Source organism: Martes martes (assembly GCF_963455335.1).
Source record: "Martes martes genome assembly, chromosome: 10".
Lineage (NCBI taxonomy): Eukaryota > Metazoa > Chordata > Mammalia > Carnivora > Mustelidae > Martes > Martes martes.
The window spans coordinates 95,285,303-95,307,422 of record NC_137898.1 but is presented as its reverse complement, the minus strand read 5'-3'; the positions used below and the strand labels follow the sequence as shown (position 1 = coordinate 95,307,422).

Sequence of the window (22,120 nt, the reverse complement as noted above, 5' to 3'; positions counted from 1 at the left end):
AGGTTTTTATTGGGAGGGGCACCTGGGTGGTTCGGTCGGTTAAGCATCCAACTCTTGACTTTGGCTCAGGTCATGATCTCAGGTGGGGGATGGAGCCCCATGGTGGCCTCCACGCTGGGTGGGGAGCCTGCTTAAGAGTCTCTCTCTCCCTCTCCCCTAAGCCCCCTAACAAAAAAAAGTTTTTTTGCAATTCTTCTGTGAAACCATACAGATATAGTGTTTTCTTGGGAGGTGACAGGAGCTCTTTTATAATTTTTTCTATTTTTTATTATTTTTTTAAGATTTTATTTATTTATTTGACAGAGAGAGACAGTGAGAGAGGGAACACAAGCAGGGTGAGTGGGAAAGGGAGAAGCAGGCCCTCCACAGAGCAGGGAGCCCAATGTGGAGCTCGATCCCAGGACCCCGGGATCATGACCTGAGCGGAAGGCAGACACCCAACAACTGAGCCACCCAGGCGCCCTTTTTTTTTTTTTATTTTTTAAAGATTTTTTTTTTTTTTTTTTTTTTATTTGAGAGAGAGAGAGATCAAGCACATGAGTGGGAGGGGCAGAGGGAAAGGGTGAGAAAATCTCAAGCTGATTTTGTCCGGAGCGCAGAGCCTGCAGCAGGGCCTGATCTCGAAGATCCTGAGATCATGACCCGAGCAGAAATTGTGAGTTGTTCACTTAACCGACACCACCACCCAGGGACCCCAATTTTCTCTATTTTTTAAAATAGAAATGAGTTTCTATAGCCTTTCTAATTCTGCTTGGGACAGTTTGGGTAAAAATTCTATTTTCCTAGAAAATTACTTATTTCAACTAGATGTTTATACACCTGTAAACTATATATTTATATTCATTTGCATAGGATTATACAGATTAATTTTGAAATTTAAAGCAAATATTTTTACAAATTTCCCGTTTGGATGTTTATTTCTCCTTTGCCATATCTAATATTCTGTATTTGTGCAGTCTCCTTAAATAGAGGTTAACTTTGTGATTTGCTCATTTAGATAAACTTTTAAATTCATTTGTTGTATTTATTTCCTGTTTTCTACACGTGATGGAAATATCCTAAGGTATGGGATATACCCAATGAGTCACCCCTTGAATGTGGGCAGAACTTATGACTTGCTTCTAACCAATAGAATGTAGCAAAGGTGATGGAATATCACGCATATTATTATGTTACATTATATAAGACTGGATCTTAGCAAACAGGAGAGAGACTCTCCCACTGGCCTTGAAGAAGCAGTGATATAAATTGACTATGGGGATAGCCACGTGGTAGAGAACTATGAATGAATGGCCTTTTGGAGCTGAAAGAGGCCTTAGCCAACAGCCAGAGAGAAATAGGAAACTCAATTATACTATTACAGAGATGAAGTCTTCCAACAGGCCAAGAGAGTTTAGAAGTGAATTCTTCCTAAATTAAGTTTTCAAATGAGAACATGGCTCTTGGTCTACCCCTTGACTGCAGCCTTTGTGAGATTCTGAGCTGAGGATCCAGCTAAGCTCTGTCTAGACTTCCAACCTATAGAAACTGCGAGATAATATGTGGCAGCCATAGAAAGCAACACGGCCATATGGAATGAATACACTACCTCTGAGTTTCTGCTTTGACTTATTGCTAGTTCTTAACTTTTTTCTGCTTACTTTGTGCATGGTCTGCTATTTTGAATTGAGTGTTTAATTAACTTACTACTTTTTAAATTTTTGTGTATTTAATGCTATGAATTTTCCTCTGATAAATGCTATAGTTGTATTCCATAGGTTTTGATATATGTTTTCTGTTAAGAAATTCTGCATTGTTTTTGTCCTGGATTTTCCTATTAAGAGCTCCTTGATAACATCTTTCTATATTTCCAAATGGTGGCATCTTTTTGGTCTTATTTTTAACTTCTACTTTATTGCATGTGGTAAGTGAATATTGCTTATATTATTTCTATATCCTGGAATTTATCGAGTATTTCTTTGAGGGCTTGCAAAGATTTCCCAAATTTAGGTATCTGGAAAACCTCATCAGACTTCACAGAACACACTTATTCTCTAGGAACATACTTATAGTGCATATTGAATATAGCTTTTATTTAAAGACTAAGGATACAGTGCAGCAAAAGAAGAGTACAGACAAAAATTGGGAAATCCAAGAGACATTCCATGCACAAGCTCCCAGGAGTCCTCATTTACATACAGACTGCTCTCTGTCACTGGATTGCACAATCAAAATCTGTGTCAGGAATCTCAGCGTCAGGGCTATTTTAAACAGAAGTTCTTAATGAGGGTGCATGTGGTTGGTGGGGAGGATGGCGTTATATCTGTAACCATGTGATCAAGCCAGGCTGGAGAACAGTTTATTTAGATCAGTACATAAAATGATGCTGGGAGTCACCAGGGGAGTTTCAGACTTTAAAGAGCACATCATAAAGGTTTTTAACCTGGCCAAAATTCCAAACACGTACTGAGAAAAATATGAACCTTCTACAGTTCAGACGTAAATCAGCTCTATCCTCCACAGGGCAAATATATGTGACCAATCTTTATGAATGTTCCGTGGGCATTTGAAAAGCCAAGTTCTCTATTATCTGGGTTCAGGATTAGATATAGTTTTATAAGATCTACCTTAATAATCATGTTGTATATGTCTTCAATCCCCTTGCTAATTATTTACCCACATGACTGATGATTAGCATGCATTTCTTTTTTCCATCATACCTCCTACAATTTCTATAGGAGAGTTGTTAAGAAAAGTCTTTGCTCTGGTATTGGCTGCCTGTTTTAATAATTTATATCTTTATGGTACCTTAGTGACTTTAATAATATAAAGTATATTATCTCTTTTGATGATTTTAAGCCCATAAATAGGCTCATACTCAGTATGGGTTTTTAAGATGTATTTTCCTATTCATTTATATTTACACATTCCGAATTGTTTTGACTAGGTCATATTTCTAAATCATCATAGAGTTGGATTTTGCTCTGTTTACTAAACTAAAATCTTTTTAAATTGGCTTATATGTTAAGTCAATGCTGTTATATTGTTTTGTGGTGTTTGTAAATTTGTGTGTATCTTTTCAACTTTATGTTCTATTTCCTTTTATACTATCTCTTTTTCTTTTCTTTTTTTCTCCTTAAGTTTATTTATTTAAGTAATCTCTATACCCAACGTGGGGTTTGAACTCACAATCCTGAGATCAAGAGTCCCATGCTCTTCAGACTGAGCCAGTCCAGTGCCCCTATACTCTTGGTCTATTTTAGGGGAAGGGGAAAGTATTATTTAAGATGTGCATTCCTATATGGTTTAAAATCTTAAGCACGTGTTTATTTTCTATCTTTTATCACATCAGTCATATTATCTATCCCTCTTGCAAATACCACTGTAGTATCTAAATTTATGTTGCCATTATTACACATGTCATTTTGATTGCAGCAAAATGTTTCTTTCAGTAAGTCATGGTATACTTGAACCATTCCCTCTTCACAAGGTTTACACGACAGTTCCGAATAACGATACAGAGTTCTCCCTACGGAGAGAAAAAAAGCAAATGTGATCACCTTCCTTAATCACACCATCTTCCTAGCAATGACTGGTTTTCTGTGGACACGGGGTCAGTCACGCTCTTTGCAGGCCAACACCCAGAACTACAGGGGGAAGTGAAGAGGTACTAGCGAGAGAGATTCTCTACCAGTGTTAATGAGTACCTCATGCTTGATCTAATAAAATGAAATGGGGTGTCTGGATGGGCTGAGTTCTGAGTATCTAGAGGATACAGTGGATACAGTGCAGCAAAAGAAGAAGAGTACAGACAAAAACTGGGAAATCCAAGAGACATTCCATGCACAGGAATGGTTTTCTATGGACAGGAATGAGCCCTGAAAGCTGTGCCTACATTTCAACATCTCTCTAGATAGGACCAGACAAAAGACTTCTGCCTCCCACTCAGGCTCCACACCAAGTAGTTTATGAGAGTTCCACTTTACCCAGCCTCTCCCATGGTCTCAGTTAACCCTCCCACACCTTGACATCAGGGAAAGTGGGCACCACTGGTACAGTTTTGTGTCTCTCTATAACCTGCACTTACCGGTAGTTCGATCATTATAGTAGTAGTGATCTATGGTACAACTCCTTTTGTAAATTGTTAGATTGACTTTCCAGCACTTTTTCAAGCCAGTGAGGCATCTGTATCCATCAAAGTGGGCACATTGATAGCAAAATCGAACCACTAAATAAAGGAAATTTTAAAGCAGAGCTCTAGGTTAAGTAATTCAGCTTCAGAAGCCTATCCCACTATCAAGTTACACTGGCAAGGTGTAGACCTCACAAGAAGGAAACTGACACCCTTTGCAGCTCCTGCCTGGGGTCCTTACTCCCTTGAGTGGGTGACATGACCCCAGGGATTCAAGCCTCCTCCCTCCTTCACCCAAGACTGGGGACAGAAAAAAGACACTAGAGCAGTGAGTGAGGAGAGTGGAATACTTCAGGGAGGGTAGAGAGAGAACGTTTGAAAAAAATCAGGAGTATCCCCTCTCACTGCGGCATTATTTATCCAAAAACTGCAAACCAACTACACCATACATTTCGATGTCAGGACTCTGTTTCCTATGAAGAGAAGAAGAAATCTCCTTAAGCCATTGTACAGCAGCCCAAAAAGTCAAGGTTAGAAACCACCTCCCTTTTCTCCCCACATAGGCTCTCGCCACCCATCACTGCCTCCCTCACCAGGCTTTACCTTCATCCATGAAGAGCACTGTGAACATGCCCAGCAGAAGCAACTGGAACATCCTGGGACCCATTCCAGGGATGATCCTAGAGGGAGGCTCCAGCTCTATTTATTCCCATCACCTGCCCTCAGGCATCCTACTACATCACAGAATCATAAATTTCAGATCAAGCCACCTGAATCCTCTCTACAATGTTCCCAGGAGAGGGTACATCCTGTCTGCGTTTGCATGCCTCTAGATACGCAGAACTCAGCCCATCCAGACACCCCATTTCATTTTATTAGATCCAGCATGAGGTACTCATTAACACTGGTAGAGAATCTCTCTCACTAGTACCTCTTCACTTCCCCTGTAGTTCTGGATGTTGGCCTGCAAAGAGCATGACTGACCCCATGTCCGCAAGACAGCCTTTCCCATATGACAGAGCTGGGGTCACTGAGCATCTGTAATGGAGCTGCGCAAGCCCTTTCAGGTAGAACCATCCTGGACACTGACGTCAGGGTGACCTCCAGTGGTACTACCCCCCCAACCCCCCGCCAAAGTGGGTCATCAGGACCAGAGCCTGGGACTCCAGATGTGGTCCACCTGCCCAGTGTAGCACGCCTCTGAGAGACGGATGGACAGTTCAAGAAGCGGTGAAGAGGTTTAGATCTGTGTCCCTTGATCTTTATTCATTAATTTGTCCAAGGGAGACAAAGAGCAGAAATGATTACAGTGGGAGAGACTTACATGGAGGGTGACGGGGAGAGGGGAAGACATATTTGGATTAGTCACTAGAAATGGAGTGTGAGGGAAGGAAAGGAGCAGGGAGGCCTGGAAGGGAGTGTTCCCATCAGTTCTCCACCTTTGCCTCCCTCCCTGCAGATCACGCCCACAGGTGTCCCTCCCTCTTTCATCCACAAAGTGTCAGTTGATTAGTGAGGTTCCCCAGTGCACTCCCGGCAAACACGAAATATCTGTATGTATGTGCAAAGCTCCCTGACCGTGCTCGCCCTGTCCCTTTCCTCTTTTTTCCCACGTGTTTGGCCCGGTTTGTCATTTGATGGCTTTTCCTTATTTATGTTTCTTGTCTCTTCCCCTCTCGAGGACGAAAGTGCCATGAATGTAAGATTTTCCTGTGTTGTCCACTGCTCTCTCCTCGGCACCTAGAAGGATGCCTTGCACCTCTCAGATAATCAAACTATCTGATGAAAACACGAGTGCATTGTTGTCCTAGTTAACCTGAGAGGCACAAGAAATGGTCCCGCCATACGGACAGCCCCTAATTCCCAGATCGCAGGATGACAGTCCTTTTCTACCTTGCGGTTGGTGGTCACCACACAGAAGACAGGCATGGATAATGGCAGCTTCCCGTCTTGGGGGAAAGAGTGAGTGTGGGGCCCATTTATCTTGAGTGGGCTCGTTCCCAGAACCAGACGTAGGCTACCCCAAGTGTGATCCCCCACATAATCTTCCCTCCACATCTGGGATGGAAGGCAAAGTGTGCTACCTACCTGCCATGGGATCTGAAACAAGTTTCTCCCTTCTCTGTGCCTCTGGGACCTCACAGATGGAAACAAGGACTGCCAGAGGTACATCAGATGGAGGCGTTGGGACTTAAGAAATTCACGTAAGGAGCGGCGCCTGGGGGCTCAGTCGGTTAGGTGTCTGCCTTCGGCTCAGGTCATGGTTTCGTGGTCCTGGGACTGAGCCCTGAGTAGGGCTCCTTGCTTGCCAAGGGAGTCTGCTTGTCCCTCTCCCTCTGGCCCTCCCCACCAACACATGCTCTCTCTCTCTCTCTCTCTCTCATAAAGAAATAAAATCTAAAAAAGAAATAAAAATTCATGTATGGATAATGGTCAGAAGACCTTACTTGGTGTCAAACCTTCTTCGGGCATGTTATGCACTTGATTTCTTTGGATTTTCTGAACAAGCACGTAGGTTAGAAAGAATGGACCTCATCTTCCAGTTGAAGCCCAAGGGCACATGGAGGGGAAGCATTTTCCCCCTGGGAACAAGGTGCCTACCTGTTGGACTGGGTGGGCCATTATCTTTCCATGTTACCATGCTCTTTCCTTCTTTTTACAATCTGGAGACAGGTTCCCAGGGCTGGGGATGACTGTGGGGAGAGACAAAGGGAGAACAGGTAAGAAAAAGTCTTTCTCCATTAAAAAAAATTAAGTAAAAAAAGAATCTCTCTCTGCCTGGCAGAGAAAACATTCAGAAATGAACTCCCACTAAAACTAGGGCGTCCCAAAAGCCTGGTTGGGATCTAAGACTTATGAGCCACTGTCCAGGCAATTCCCATAGGGACCACATCCGTGAGTCTTGCATTTGGACCGTGTGAGACACGGGCACCAATCCATGAACAGAAGTTCAGAGGGTCTGAGTTGGGAGGCCAAGCTTCTGCTTGGAAGCAAAGGACCCCGTGTTCTGGCTGGAAGGATGCTCCTGCACCAGGATCTGGGAAACCAGGGATTAAATCAGCACTGAATTCCAAACTTTGTGCAACATATCTCTCTCCTGTGTTCATCAGGCAGCTTTGAACAACATTCTTCGTGGAAAAGGAACAGAAATTGTGGAAATATGCCAGAATCCTAAGAAGTACATAAAACTCCCTTTGTACTTCCAAATCCGAGGAAAACTGTGGACAGGTGCCATACCTCCATGCAAGAATTCTTCTGTGCATATACCACAGGTTCGCGTTCATAACAACTGTCATGGTTGACGCGGTATGTGTGAGGCTATGATTTGTTATTCTGGGAAGGGCACCTTTGTCACCGAACCTGCCTTCCCCTCCTAGAATGCGAGGCCCAGAGATGGTGGGAGATTTGGGAGCTGGTCTCCTGGTCAATCCCTTTTAAAAGGTGAACACCCGAGTCTGCCTTCCAGACTGCACCAGAAGCTTTGGCCGCTGCTTAGCCCTTCAACCCCTCACCTGAGGATCTCAGTGTGGGCCCCAGACTGACCTTGGACACCTGCGGCCACCTCTCCCTCCCACAGATAGAGACGATGTGCCCTGTAGCCACTCTTTTCCTCCCCGCTCTGTGTCTGAACCCCTGGAAGCAGGTTCCCAGCCCTCCCCCGTCTTGGGGCTGAGAGTCTGCACCTTCTCCCCTCCTCTCCTGGCTCCTATTCAAAGCCTTTCCACTCTGCTGCCCCTTCCTCCATGGGAGGTTGTAGGACATGCTGTCCTGCTCCTGCCCTGCCCAGAGGCTCACCCTGGCCCCATGCCCTATGTCTGCAGATGGAGGAGAAGGTAATGGACCGGAGGCCACATTCGGCTCCTTTGTAGTCAGTCCCAGGGTGGGTTCCCCCTTGTCCCTGTAGGAGGAACGTGAAAGGGCAGGGGACGCAGGGAAAAAGAAAATAGGAACAGAAGCCATCTCTCCCCACCCCCCCAACCCAAAGAATGTTCCCTGCAATCCACAATAACCTCTTCACTAGTTCTGCCAACCTCCAACAAGCACTTCTCCTGGCCCTGCTCAGTAGGGAGCCCACCAGAGAGTGGGATCATCTGGTCCCAGAGAAGTCTGGGAGAAGAGGGAGACTTGCTGTATTACAGGGCTCCCGTCGAGCTCCCACACAGGCAGGAAGAAGGAAGTGTGAGATAGATATCCAGTCCCATTTCTCTTCCATGACCATATCTTCTGCACACGACAGCAAACCTGCCTCACTGGCAGGTCTGCTGGGGACATGGGGTCTGGACAACTAACTCTCCTGGCCTGCAGTCCCCCTAGGCCTGACTCAGACCCACGCTCCCTCTAGCCGCTGGACCCAGCCCACAGCACTGCCCTGCAGGCCTGGGTCTCGGCCCAGAATCCTCTGGCCCCCTCCCCCATACTCAACTCAAATCAGCCTCCTGACCTAGCCTCTCTTCTCTGCTTTAACTGTCATCTGGACTTTCTAGCTATAGCAGCCTGGAAGGGACCATTTTCTGAAATGGGTCAATGAGTTGGGCATAGAAGCCACAGAGCCCCATGTCTTCCCTTTATGCTTAAGAGATGGGACTGAACTGTAATTGTCACAATGTCAAGGCAGAGAGAGATCCTGATCCGGGTCCCCTCAGCTGTCAAGTCAGGGATTATGTGTGACTGGCGACAGAAGCAAGGAACAGGAATTCAGGGTCAGACATGGACTCTGAGTCACCCCTTCTCGTTGGTTCAGCTCTTACCATGTACACCACTTAGGACCTTAATTCACCTAACATAGTTGACAGGGGATCGATTGTGGAGAGGCCATGTGTAACGATGGACTTTTTCACCTGGACACCCTGTAAAGCTTTCTGCATGACCCCCTTTCTTGAGGCTCGTCTTAGATGGAATCAGCAGGATCTCAGTGACCAAGGTAGAGACGGCATTGCCTTGAGGCCATTCCCTGAAGCTCTGTTCCACTGCCCCAGCCTCCTATTGCCTTCCAGCCCCTTGCTCTGGTCGTTGCCCAGCACATTTTGGAGTGATGAGTACAGGATAGGAGGCTCCGATCAGCCACTCCCTAATAGGCTTTCTCGACCAATTTCCAGGACTGCGGACCAAAAATTGTCCTTGTTATTACAAACAACATGTTCTGCCCTAGGGCACAGAGACCATTTAAGAATCAAAACTGTTCACTCACTCTGGACAGCCAAGTTCTATAAATTTAAAGCAGCTGCTTTGGAAGCTTTTGGTTGCATAAAAAAGTCTGGATGTTCTGATAACCACTGAGTCACAAATGTTTATGTAACTGCAAGAGTTGCTCCCACTTCTACTTTTCAGATTTGTGAGGTGAGCATAACGAATCCATCTTGCTGTCTCCCTTCTTTCAAAGAGAATATTAAGAACATCCAGTCTTAAAATGTGGTTAAAAAAATATCAGTTTCAGAATTTCAGCCAGGTCTTTTTTGCAGCCATGGGTTGGCAATCGACCACCAGGGACTCTGTTGCTTGAAAAAGATAGGATCCACTGAGCAGGGAGCCTACTTCTCCCTCTCCCTCTGCCCTTCCAGCCCACTTGTGCTCTCGCTCTCTGAAATAAATAAATCTTTTTTTTAAGATTTTATTTATTTATTTGACGGACACAGTAGGCAGAGGCAGGTGGGGGTGGGGGGGTCGGGGTGGGGGAAGTGGGCTCCCTGCTGAGCAGAGCAGGTCCCTGGGATCATGACCTGAGCCAATGGCAGAGGCTTTAACCCACTGAGCCACCCAGGCACCCCTAAATAAATCTTTTTAAAAGAGAAAAATAATTACACTAATTATAGTATAAACTCATGCTGGTAATTAAGTTAATTTAAAAAAATAATTATGCTAATCTCATAGGGATTTTGTGACAATGAAATTTGATGATTCATGTGAATGGTTTAGAATAGTGTCTACTACAAGAATATGTTCATTAGATGCTTATGATTATGATTATGACCTCCATGCTTGAACAACGTGGAGGTCAGTGGCACCAACCCCCCACACAGTCAGAAATATGCATTTAACTTGGACTACCCCAGAACTTTACTAATTAGCCTACTGTGACTGAAAGCCTATGGATAATATAAATAGTTGATCAATACGTGTCATATACTATATGCATTATATACTGTATTCTTACAATAAAGGTGGAGAAGAGAAATGTTATTAAGAAAAACATTAAGATGACAAAATACATTTATAGTACTATAGGTAAACTTGTTGAAAAAAAATCTGTATAGTACTATAGGTAAACTTGTTGAAAAAAAGTGTTGTTCAAGAATCAACTATACAGCCAAAGAATTCTGGGAAGTGGCTAAGATCTAGTTGAGTAAGAGAGTTCCAGTGGAGCTGAAGCTAACATGGAACATCAACATTTAACTGGCACAGAAGTGAAGATGTTAATACAAATCCCCTTTGCTCTCAAACTTGCAAGAGAAGCCCTCTAAAGGAGGGTTTACAAGGAGCACAGACGCAAAGCCCAGGGAGGAGAACTGTTCCCAGGTCAAGCCACTGAGGTGGTCAGCCCTGAGGCAGAGGGGCAGCCAGAGTGACAGGAAGCCTCTGAGACCTGGATTAGACACTGCCTATGTTCCAAAGCAGCTGAAGACAAGCCCTTAACCACCCTGGGATCAGTATCTGGCCTGACCAACAGCAGCAGATATATTTCTGACCACTTATTTGAGAAAAAAATTCTCTGTGTAGTTATTAAGGTTTGAGAAATTGTGTTAGCTAGGCAGATGAGAGAAGGCAATGCACACAGCACTGAGGAAAGTGATGGCGAATGGTTTTCACAGTAAAATATCATTATGGAAATTTAGATTTCTGAAGAGCGCAGATAATTTCTCACTGTTAATCTGGGAATATATAAGGCTTCGAACTGACATTCTAGGCTTAAGCTTAGCTTTCTTTTTTAAATTTAATTTTTCATTTTCTTTTACACGGCATCGCATTGTATTTTTTCATCATAGTAAGTATACTCTATAATCCCCATCACCCATTTTCCCCATCCCCCAACTTAGCTCCCCTCTGCTAACTGTCATTTGGTTTTCTAGTTAAGAGTCTGTTTCTTGGGGCACCTGGGTGGCTCAGTGGGTTAAAGCCTCTGCCTTTGGCTCAAGTCATGATCCCAGGGTCCTGGGATTGAGCCCCGCATCGGGCTCTCTGCTCAGCAGGAGGCCTGCTTCTCCCTCTCTCTCTGCCTGTCTCTCTGCCTACTTGTGATCTCTCTGTCAAATAAATAAATAAAATCTTTAAAAAAAAAAAAAAGTGTTTCTTAGTTTGTTTCTCTTTTTTTCCTTTGCGCATTTGTTTTGTTTCTTAAATTCCACATATGAGTGAAATCATATGGTACTTGTCTTTCTCTAACTTATTTTGCTTAATATTCATCCGAGCCATGCCCTAAGAGACCTATGGCTGTTTACCAAGGGAACTGCACACTGGAGGAAAGGAAATATTCAAACCTTTCAGAGACTACTAGAAACCGGCTCTGAAGTGACACAAATTCCAAGAGACCCAAAATATCACTGTGGCCTGCCAGTCAGAGCTGGAGCTTAGGAAGGTCAGGTGATCAATGGAATTTTAGCTCCAGTGGGTCCCTGAACCCTTCTTGTGTTTACTTTTCCAATTTCAAAATGCATACTTGGAATAGAGATACTTAGCTGTCAGAATCCCTTCATTGGTTCCCTGACAATGGAGTGAGAGCTACTCCAGGAAAGGTCAAACAGAAGCCATTAAAAATGCCTCCACCTTGGAAAATAGTAAACTGAAGTTAAATCTCGGGAGGGACTGCAGAGATTAGTGCCAACATCAAGGATGTGAAGGATACAGAGAAGTGATTCCCACCACATCCCCGTTCAACTCTCCCAATTGGCCTGTGCAGATGACAGATGGACGTGGATAACGGCAGTGGTTGATTATAAGCTTAGCCAGGTGGTGACTCAACTGCAGCTGCTGTACCAGATGCAGTTTCATTGTCTGAGCAACTGAACACATCCCCTGGTAGCTGGGGTGCAGCTACTGATCCGGCAAATGTTTTTTTCTCCATATCTGTCCATACACCCACTAGGAGCAGTCTGCTTTCAACTGGCAAGGCCAGAAATACATCTTTACTATCCTACCTCATGAGTAAAACAACTCTCCAACCCTATGTCAATTTCGCTCGTAGGGGATCTTCATTACCCTTCCCTTCCAGAAGGTATCACACTGGTCCTATTATAGTCATGATATAATGCTAATTGGACCTAGACAGCAAGAAGCAGCAAGTACTCCAGACATATTGGTAACACATTTGCATGTCAGAAGGAATAAGTCCAATAAAAATTCAGGAGCCTTCTAACTCAGTGAAATTTCTAGGGGTTCAGTGACATGAGACATGTTGAGATATCCCTTGCAAGGTGAAGAATAAGTTCATTGCTTTATCAGGGCCCTCCTATAACACAAAACTAGGTCCATTGGCTTGTGGGTGTCTTGGATTTTGGACGCAACATATTCCTCATTTGGCTGTGCTAATCATGCCCATTTGCTGAGTGACCAAAAAGCTGCCAGTTTTGAGCAAGGCCCAGAAGAGAAGGCTCTGCAGCAGTTCCAGGCTTCCGGGCCAGCTTCTCTGCCCTGGGGCTGTCCAATCAGCACATCCAGCGGTACACAAGGTAGCAGTGGCGGACGGGGATGATGTCTGGAGCCCCCGGCAGGCACCTACAGGTCAAGTGGAGCACAGCCCTCCTAGAACTTCGGAGCAAGGCCCGGCCATCCTCTACAGATAACTGCCCTCCTTTTGAGAACAGCCCTTGCCTTGCTGCTGGACTTTAGTAAAACTAAACACTTGACCATGGGCCACCAAGATCCCATGAGGTCTAAATTGCCCAGCACAAACTGGGTGGTATCTGACCCACCCGCTGACTCTTAATCCTTTCAAATTGCATTTACACAGTTCTGATTTTGATCAAAATGGTTTAACAGGGGTTAACAGGGGCCAGATTTACCCTCCTGCCTAAAGCATGTTAAAAAAGGAATAGATTACAATACATGGCTCTCAAGGCACTGGATATGAGGCAATGTAGGTCAGTGATTCCCGAGGCATGGAAAATAAATGAGGTCAGCTCTAAGACTGCTCCAGCTTCTACCTGAAGAGTTTGCAGGCTACAGAAGTGTGCCTGAGTTGAAGAGACAAAACTGACAGTTTGGGAAGACCAAGGTGGCTAGAACTCACAGAGGCGGGAACTAGAAGAGAGAGTACACAGAAAACTCTGAGATCTGGAGACGATCCCTCTCAAGTAGTCAACTGACGGTATTGATGGGACACACATGAGGAAGCTACACGAAGCAGGTGAGAGCGCCACACAAAAGCACCCTGCTTGTTCCCACAAGCCAGAGGGAAAAGAAATCCACACCAAGACACATCAGAGCTGACCTTCTAAAAACTAAAGACAAAGGAAAAAAAATTTTGAGAGCAGTAAGAAAGAAATGACATTTTCAATTCAAATAAGAGATTTCTCATCAGAAACTATGGAGGCTGGAAAGAAGAACATTTTCCAAGTACTGAAAGAGAAGAGCAATCCTGTATTCAGCAAAAATACACTTTAGGAATGAAAGGGAGAAACGAGACATTCTCAGATGAAGAAAACTAGGGAGAACATGTTGCCAGGGGACTTACCCTAGAAGAATGGCTAAAGAAAGTTCATAGGAAATGCTGTTCTTGGAAAGTCAAGAAAAAATAAAAACACAGTAAGAGAATAAATGGATCAATATAATAGACTTTCCTTCCCATTTGAGTTTTCAAAATTCCATTTGACAGAGAAAGCAAAAATTATGATATTGTCTGACGTGGTTCTTAATGTATGAAAAAGGAAATATTTAAAACAATTACATTATAAATGATGTATTGCATTATAAAGGGGCATAAAAGGAGGTAGGGATTCTATACTTCATTCTGACTGGTAAAATGACAACACCTGTAGACAGTGATAAGTTATGCATATATGATACCTAGAGCAACCGCCAAAGGAGCTACAGAGAGTCACTCAAAAACATTACAGATAAATCCAAATGGAGGTTTCAGTTCCAGCTGGTGATGTAGTAGGATCCTGTACTCAACCTGTTCCCACAGACACACCAAATCTACAACTACATATGGAAAAAGATCCTCTAAAAGAAACCCCAAAACTAGCTGAGCAGCTCCCACACACTGGGTGAATGAGAAAAACAAACAAACAAACAAACAAACATGAAGTGGTAGGAGAAGCTGAGACATGTCACAAATGCTCCCCTCTTCACCCCCAACACGGTGACCTATATTCAAGAGGGCACTCACAAACCCAAGTTTCTCCTTGAGGAATGAAGGGTTTGAACCATACACCTGATACCCTGACTTTAAAGACCTGCGTTGAGGGGTGCCTGGGTGGCTCAGTGGGTTAAAGCCTCTGCCTTCGGCTCAGGTCGTGATCCCAGGGTCCTGGGATCCAGTCCCACATCGGGATCTCTGCTCAGCAGGGAGCCTGCTTCCTCCTCTCTCTCTGCCTGCCTCTCTGCCTGCTTGTGATCTCTCTGTCTGTCAAATAAATAAAATCTTTAAAAAATAATAAAATAAAGACCTGCGTTGAAAGTTCCCAAAATATCTGATTTGGAAAGCCAGTGAGGCTGGAGTCCATGAGACCCACAAGGCTATTTGAAACTGAGAAACACTTCTTAAAGAGCTCGTGCAGACTCACCCACTCTAGAGCCCAGTGCAAAGGCAGCCAATGGCAAAGTATCAAGACATCTGGAGAAAGAGATTTACTTGCTTATCTTAAAGCATCTGCCTGATGGGAAAGCTTCTGATTTAGCATTCAGCTATGGACCTACTGAAACACACACCAAGACAGACGCCTATAGATACTCTCTTTGTGCCAGACCTCTGCCTTGCTCCAGGACACTGGTATCTCCTGGATAGGAACTTGTACTGTCCTCTGGTGCCCTGATATTTGTACCTGCTGCCAAGGGGACATCTCTAGATTGCCTGGTAGCCAGTGACTTACACTCATGGGTCCCACAGGATTGTAGAAAGATTTCTTAACTGGCTACTACTTTCCCAGGGCACAGCAAAAAGGCAACAGAGTGAGCTGCTCAGTCTTTCTGTGAAAGAGACCTATTAGCTTATGTTCATAGCTGTGGCCCAAGGAGCAGGCTTCTAATTAAACACACATCTAAGAGCTGACTCTAATCCTTTCCAGAAACCTTAGAGGGAAGGCACTTTCTTCCTATTCTCCCTCTGCTGTACTATTCCAGATCATCGGTATCTCCTGGAGGGGAGTTAGTCAACTTGACTGGTATCTCCACTCTAGGATTACACCTGGTTTCCTGGCCCTGGTGGCCAGTGGAACTTGTGTTCATGGTCCCATGAGACTGTAACAAGTGGAGAGATAATTCTTGGGAGCTACCAGTCTCAGGGCACAGCACGGAGACAGTGACCAAAGATAAAAACATCAGAAAAAGATTTTAAGGAAACAGAGGTAAGTGATTAACCTGATAAAGAGTTCAAAATAATGGTCATAAAGATCCTCACTAGGTTTGACAGAAGAATAAATGAACAAAGTGAGAATTTTAACAAAGAGATATAAACTATAAGTCACAGAGCTGAAGAGTACAATAATGCACTGAAAAATACATCAGGGGGTCCAAGAGCATACTAGATAAAGCATTAGAAAGTATCAGTGGAACACACCCAGTGAGAGCAACAAAACAAACAAAACAAAGTGAAGCAAGTGAAGATAGCTTAAGAGACTTATGGGAAAACACTGAGCAGGCCAACATTCATATCACAGGATTCCCCAAAGAAGAGAGTGAGAAAGGGGCAGAAAACTTAAAGAAATAATGGCTGAAAACTTTCCTAACCTCAGGAAGGAAACAGACATCCAGATCCAGGAAGCCAGAGTGTTCCAAATAAGATGAACCAAGAGACCCCACCAAGACACATAATCAAAGTGTCAGAATTAAAGATGAGAGAATGTTAAAAGCAGTGAGAAAAAACAACTTGTTGTGTAAAAGAGAAGACTATCAGCAGATTTCTTAACAGAAACTTCACAGACCAAAAGTGGCACAATCTATTTAAAATGCTGAGAGAAAAAACCCGCCAACCAAGAACACTTTACCCGAGGGGGTATAGCTCAGTGGTAGAGCATTTGACTGCAAGAACACTTTACCCAGCAAAATTATCCTTTAAAATTGAAGAAGAGATAGAATCTTCCAGACAAGCAAATGCTAAAGGAGTTTATCACCACTAGACCAGCCTTGCAAGAAATGTTAAAGACTGTACACTAAATGTATGACCCATAAAAGGGAAAGTTGATAAAATGGACTTAATCAAAAGGTAAAACTTTTGCTCAGTGAAAGACCCTATTAAGGGGTGAAAAGAAAGGCTACAGAGCAGAAGAACTTATCTGCAAACCACAAACAACTGACCCTTCAACAACACAGTGGTTAGGGGCACCAACTTCCCACACAGTTGCAAATCTGCCTGTGACTTCTGATTCCCCCAAACCTTAACTAGTAATAGCCTACTGTTGGCCAGAAGGCTTACTGATAATATAAACCACTGATTAACACATATTTTGAACATTATATGCATTATATACTGTAGTCTTACAATAAAGTTAGAGAAAAGAAAATGTTAAAATCATAAGGAAAATATACTTACAGTAATATATTAATATATATATAAAACAACCCTACATTATCAGTTGACCTGAATGGTCTAAATCTGTTGTTAAAGGGTCATCTGTACTATATACTATCTAATAATACAGTCAGTTTTTATTTGGTAGACACTGTGCTAACATGCGTTTCCCCATTTAATTTTCATAACAACCTTATGAAGGAAATCAGATTATCATCTCCATTTTAAAAGTGAGAAAATCGAATCAAAGAGAGGCTATATAACTTGCCCAAGTCACAGAACTAGGGAGTGGAAGAGTCAGAATTTGAGCCCAGATAATATGACCTCAGAGCCTATACTCTTAACTACTACACTATACCCTTCCATATCATTAAATGTGCTACAGAAGGAATCTGAAAATGAAATAATTGGGGCTGAACTAGTGATGAGTAGTAAAAAGGAAATGGAAGTGAGAGAGATGAGGCTTTAAAAGGAAATAAATGGCAGAACTTGGTAACTGTAAGATATATGAAGATAAGAAAGAGTAAAAAAATGATCACTTCTTAAGTGTTGGAAGCCTGGGGAAATGATGATACCACTGAAAGGAATATGGTATCATAAGGGTGAATCCAGAGGGAAACAAAGAATAGTATTTTAGATATGTTGTATTTGGGAAGACGAAGATACTCAACTAGAAATCTTAGTACACAGCTAAGACCAATTTTAGAAACCAGTAAAGAGGTAAGAGTTGAAAATAAAGATTTTGAAATTATCTCATATAAAATTAGTGGAAGCAATAAAACTATTAAGCTCTCGGGGTACCTGGGTGGCTCAGTCAGTTAAGCGTCGGACTCTTGATTTCAGCTTAGGTTATGATCTCATGGGTGAGAGACTGAGCCTCATACCGGGCTCTGCACTCAGCGGGGAGTCTGTTGAGAGTCCTTCTCCCTCTGCCCCTCCCCCTGCTCTCTCTCTCAAATAAATAAATCTTAAAAACAAAACAAAACAACTATTAAGCTCTCCAAGGGGGGAGACAAAGGACCATGCTTTGGAAACCTGCAACAATTGAGAGGCAGGAGGGAGATGAGAGGAGAACCAGGACAGGGAAGTCTCAAAGAGTTCACCAGATGAGTTTCAAGAAGAGTAGTCTTTCTTCTCTTTTCACTTTATATTCTGTCCTGGAAGATCTCATTCTCACCCATTACTTTAATAACTATCCATCCACACGTAAATATTACAAGGCCATAACTTGCATCTAACCTCTACACTCAGATTTCTAACTGCCTAATCTTACCTCCACCTGGATGTCTCAAGGGCATCTCAAATTCACCATGCCCAAAATCTGTCTCTCAAAATATGGTCTTCTTCCAATATTCCCTATCTCAGAAAATGGCATCCAGTTGCAAAACCTAGAAACCTACAAATAATCGATGACCTCTTTCATACATCAACCCCAGCCAATTCCTGGTCACATCATTTAGGGTTTTACCCAGTAAATCTCTCTATCTGTCCTCTTCTTGCTATCTTTGGCTATTAACATCTCAACCTAAGCCACAACCATCTACTGCCTAGAATACTGCAACTGCCTCCAATTTGGACTTCACATAATCTTGCCCTCCTCAAATGCATTTTCAATGCACCTAAGATGAAATTTCAAATCCACACCTTAGTATGTCATGTAACCCATCCCAATCTACACTTCAGAGAGTTTCCATAGTTCTTACAATAAAGATCGAATTCTTTGTCTTGGCCTACATGACCTACATAATCTGGCCCTTGCCCACCTCTCCAGTCTCATCTCTACCCTGTTTCTTTGCTGGTCTTTTTTCAATTTCTCTAATCTTCCAAGCTTCTACCCCCAACAGGCCTTTGCAAATGCTTTCCCTCTGCTTAGAAGTCTCCTCTCACCCCCATCTGTCCCCTCCATGACATCTCCCCTACTCACCCCTTAGCTCTTTGTTCAGTGGCACTATGTTAAATCTCCCCTTTATTAGGTGTTTTTGTTAGACCATTTGCCTCTCCTTAGCACTGAACACAGCTGTAATTTTATAATAACCTGTGATTGTTTGATAAATGTAACTTTCTTCAATCTAACTGGAAGCTTCATAAGGGAGGGGGATCATGTCTTTTTATTCATAATCAAATCACTAAGACACATAGTACAGTACCTAACATAGGTATCGTGAAACCAAATAAAGGATATGTCATTTAAGATGGAGCTGAGAGGCCAAAAAGGGACGATCTCATGTCCTACCACTACTCACTGTCAATTGTAGATCCCCAATAAGAAGAGATGGGCCTTTCATTCCCAAAAAGAAGCAGCCTATAGTTGACTACCCCAGAAAAAGGAAGGAGGTTTTTCCTACATGGCTGGCAACAGCCTAGCCAATGAGAGACTGCCACCACTCAGCGCATGAAAATCCACAGTTTGATAACTTCAAATTTCCAGTTTACTCCAATAAACTTTTTGCTTAAAACAGCCCTTCCCAACTTCCTCCTTTTCTTTATAAAAGAACATTCTTCTCCTTTGTTCTGTGTACTTGCCCATCATTTTGCTATATCTTGCATGTCCTGAGTTGCAATCCCCTGCTATTCCTAAATAAACATTTTTGGTGGCCAAATAACTGACAGTTTTACTTTTAAGGTTAACAGTGTTCAATAAATACTTACTGAATAAATTATCAAACACTCAGAAAAATAAAAGAGAATGGGAAATGAGCAAAACACCTGGAGATGACCACTAAGAAGTACATCAGCAATATCTGAGAGTACAGTTTGAATATAGTGATGAGGGTGGAATGCCAGCAATGAGAATAGGGACAAGCTGGACAAGGAGGCTCGCAGAAGGGAGGGGGGGGAGCAGCATCCAAACAGCTGTTTTCATTTTGCTTTTCTTTAGGCCAGTGTTCTATTTCCAAGACTAAAAGAAGGACCAATTGCAGATGTCAAGAGACAGGAGATGATGAGTCTACAGAGACCCCCTACAGTTGAAGGAGTTTGAAAATGTCAACAAACAGGTGAGGTAAGCAAACATATCACAAAGAAGGGATTAACTTAAGCATGACAATATAACCAGTTGAAAGTATTATTTCAAGGCAAAGATAAAACAGCTAACCCTAAGCAGGGAAAGCATCTGAACAAGAGCTGTTATAACCAAAGGGTAAGGAAACCATATTAAACTGCGTTAATCAGCAAAATCCAAAATCCGGGTTATGGGAAACTCCATTGGACCAACAACATGGTTCTCTCAACAAACTGCATAAGAAGGGAGGAGGAACTTATAAAAGAAACTTAAAAGATCAACCAATCACAACGTATATACTTCGTTGGATCTTGGTTCAAACAAGCAAAGTAAAGAAAAAATAAATGAGAAAAGTAGAAAATTGAACACTGGCTATTTGATGATATTAAGGAAATACCTTAGCTATTTTAGGTGTGGTAATAGTACTGTGGTTATGCTTTTAAAAAGTCCTTTTTTAAAGTAATCATATTGTAATATTTATAGATTTTAGATGCCTGATACTTGCTTCAAAATGATACAAGAAGAGGTACATGGATTGTGATATAGAAGCAACAAGATTGATCACGAGTTAATAATTATTGGAACTAGGCACTAAGTTCATGGGGCTTCCTTATATACGATTTTTTTCTTTTTTTTTTTTAATAAATTTTATTTATTTATTTGACAGAGATCACAAGCAGGCAGAGAGGCAGGCAGAGAGAGTGGAGAAAGTAGGCTCCCCACGGAGCAGAGAGCCCGATGCGGGGCTGGATCCCAGGACCCTGAGATCATGACCTGAGCCGAAGGCAGAGGCTTTAACCCACTAAGCCACCCAGGTGCCCCTATACGATTTTTTTTTTTTTATGTGTTTGGAAGTTTCCTTTATGTTTTAAGGACACAATATGGTTTTTAAGAATAGGATTTTCTTCCCTATACTCAATTTTAGATGGCCTTGGTTAAGGTTTCTTGACCTGGGTTCAATGGATTTCAGAGAATCATGAAGATTATTAAATCAGATCTAGGCAAAATTAGAGCATGAAGTGGTCCACCAAAACACAAGGATTGAGTTGAACAAAAGATACCACTTGAAATATGACAGGAAATAGATCCTTCGGGTTGTTATTGATTAAAGGTTTTCAAAGATCAAACTTTATCATAAAGGATAACAAGAAGATAATTGATGGTGGAGGTAAGGAGCATGTTGAATGATCAAAGCAGCAGGTAAGAAAAATGACTGTGTTCTTGTTTTCAAGACAGATTGGGGAGATTTGATGTCAAAGAAAAATCATACAGGTGTAAGATGACCAAACTAGAACAAGGGATATTTACTCATGAGGAAAGAAAAGAATATGTGGTACTAAAGTAGTGTTATTGGAGAAATAGGGGGTAGGGTCATTCAAATCTTTACAACCTACTTTCTACCATCTTGTTAATTCCTTTTTCTTACCCCCCAAAAATCCAAAGTGACTTAGAGGTCGTGCAAAGGCCCCGACTAAGGGGGGAAAGTGGAGAAAAAGGATTAAATATTATCCGCTCCCTCTCACTGAATCCTGGGTTTAAGAAATAATATAAATTTGTCAACCGGCACCTGCCTGCTTGTGTGAAGCGGGATACAGAACGCTCAGCCTGGGAGGACAAACTGCTTAGCTACGTTTCAGGGCAATGACTAGAACACCGAGTCGTGGGGACCTCTACGGATTTTCTTTTCTAGATCTCATCCTCAGTGATTCCCAAAGTGGATATATATACCAAAAACATTTTTGTTTTTAAAGAATAAGATATGGGAAGGGAGTAGACGGGGGGCATTCCGGAGGAAAACCGCGAGCGCTGTTCTAGCAAGAAGTCAGTGTGGCTGGAGCACGGGTGCCCACGAACGTCGGTAGGGACAGGACCCACGACAATGGGTCCGACAGCCTTGGGAGTCTCGGAAAGCACTCAGTGCGGTCTGTGTTTTTAAACAGAACCTGCGTGGGTCAGAACCCAGGTGGACCGTCTGAAGAGGCGGATCGCTGGAGATGGCTCCAGCTGAGCTCCGGAGAGCCTTCGCTGCCGACGCCACCCACCCCAGCAGCCGTCCGGAGTTGAGAAGGGTGGAGACGCCGTCCACTCAGGTGGATTGAACGCTAAGGCTGCCCCTGCCAAACCCCAGCTAACTAGCCGTTAACGAAGGTTACAGAGTCCCCTCCTTCCCTACCCGTGCGCCTGAAGGCGACGCGGACAACGGTTCCGGGTAACGCACCGGTACAGCAAAGGGGGAGCGTTCCCGAATCCACGCCTCAGATCCCGGGCTTCCTCCCGCCAGTCGGGGAAGGACAAGAGAAAATGAGCACCAATCAGAATGTAGACTTGGAAGACGACAGCCCTCACA

The 22,120-nt window shown here is 43.1% G+C and overlaps 1 protein-coding gene across 2 annotated transcripts; it reads right to left on the bottom strand.

Moving 5' to 3' along the window:
• Positions 1-2,327: 2,327 nt before the first annotated feature.
• On the bottom strand, positions 2,328-22,056 carry LOC308351717 (prostate and testis expressed protein 13-like). 2 transcript variants are annotated; one of them, XM_080817611.1, is made up of 6 exons: positions 21,992-22,056; positions 6,713-6,804; positions 4,715-4,791; positions 4,561-4,584; positions 4,067-4,207; positions 2,328-3,508 (listed from the first exon to the last, which is right to left on the bottom strand). In XM_080817611.1, the coding sequence occupies exons 3-6, from the start codon at positions 4,776-4,778 to the stop codon at positions 3,306-3,308; spliced, it is 432 nt and encodes a 143-aa protein (XP_080673737.1). In that variant the 5' UTR covers positions 4,779-4,791; positions 6,713-6,804; positions 21,992-22,056; the 3' UTR covers positions 2,328-3,305. The 2 variants fall into 2 exon arrangements, with proteins under 2 accessions (XP_080673737.1, XP_080673738.1); XM_080817612.1 differs by having other exon boundaries at positions 21,947-22,047.
• Positions 22,057-22,120: the final 64 nt, after the last annotated feature.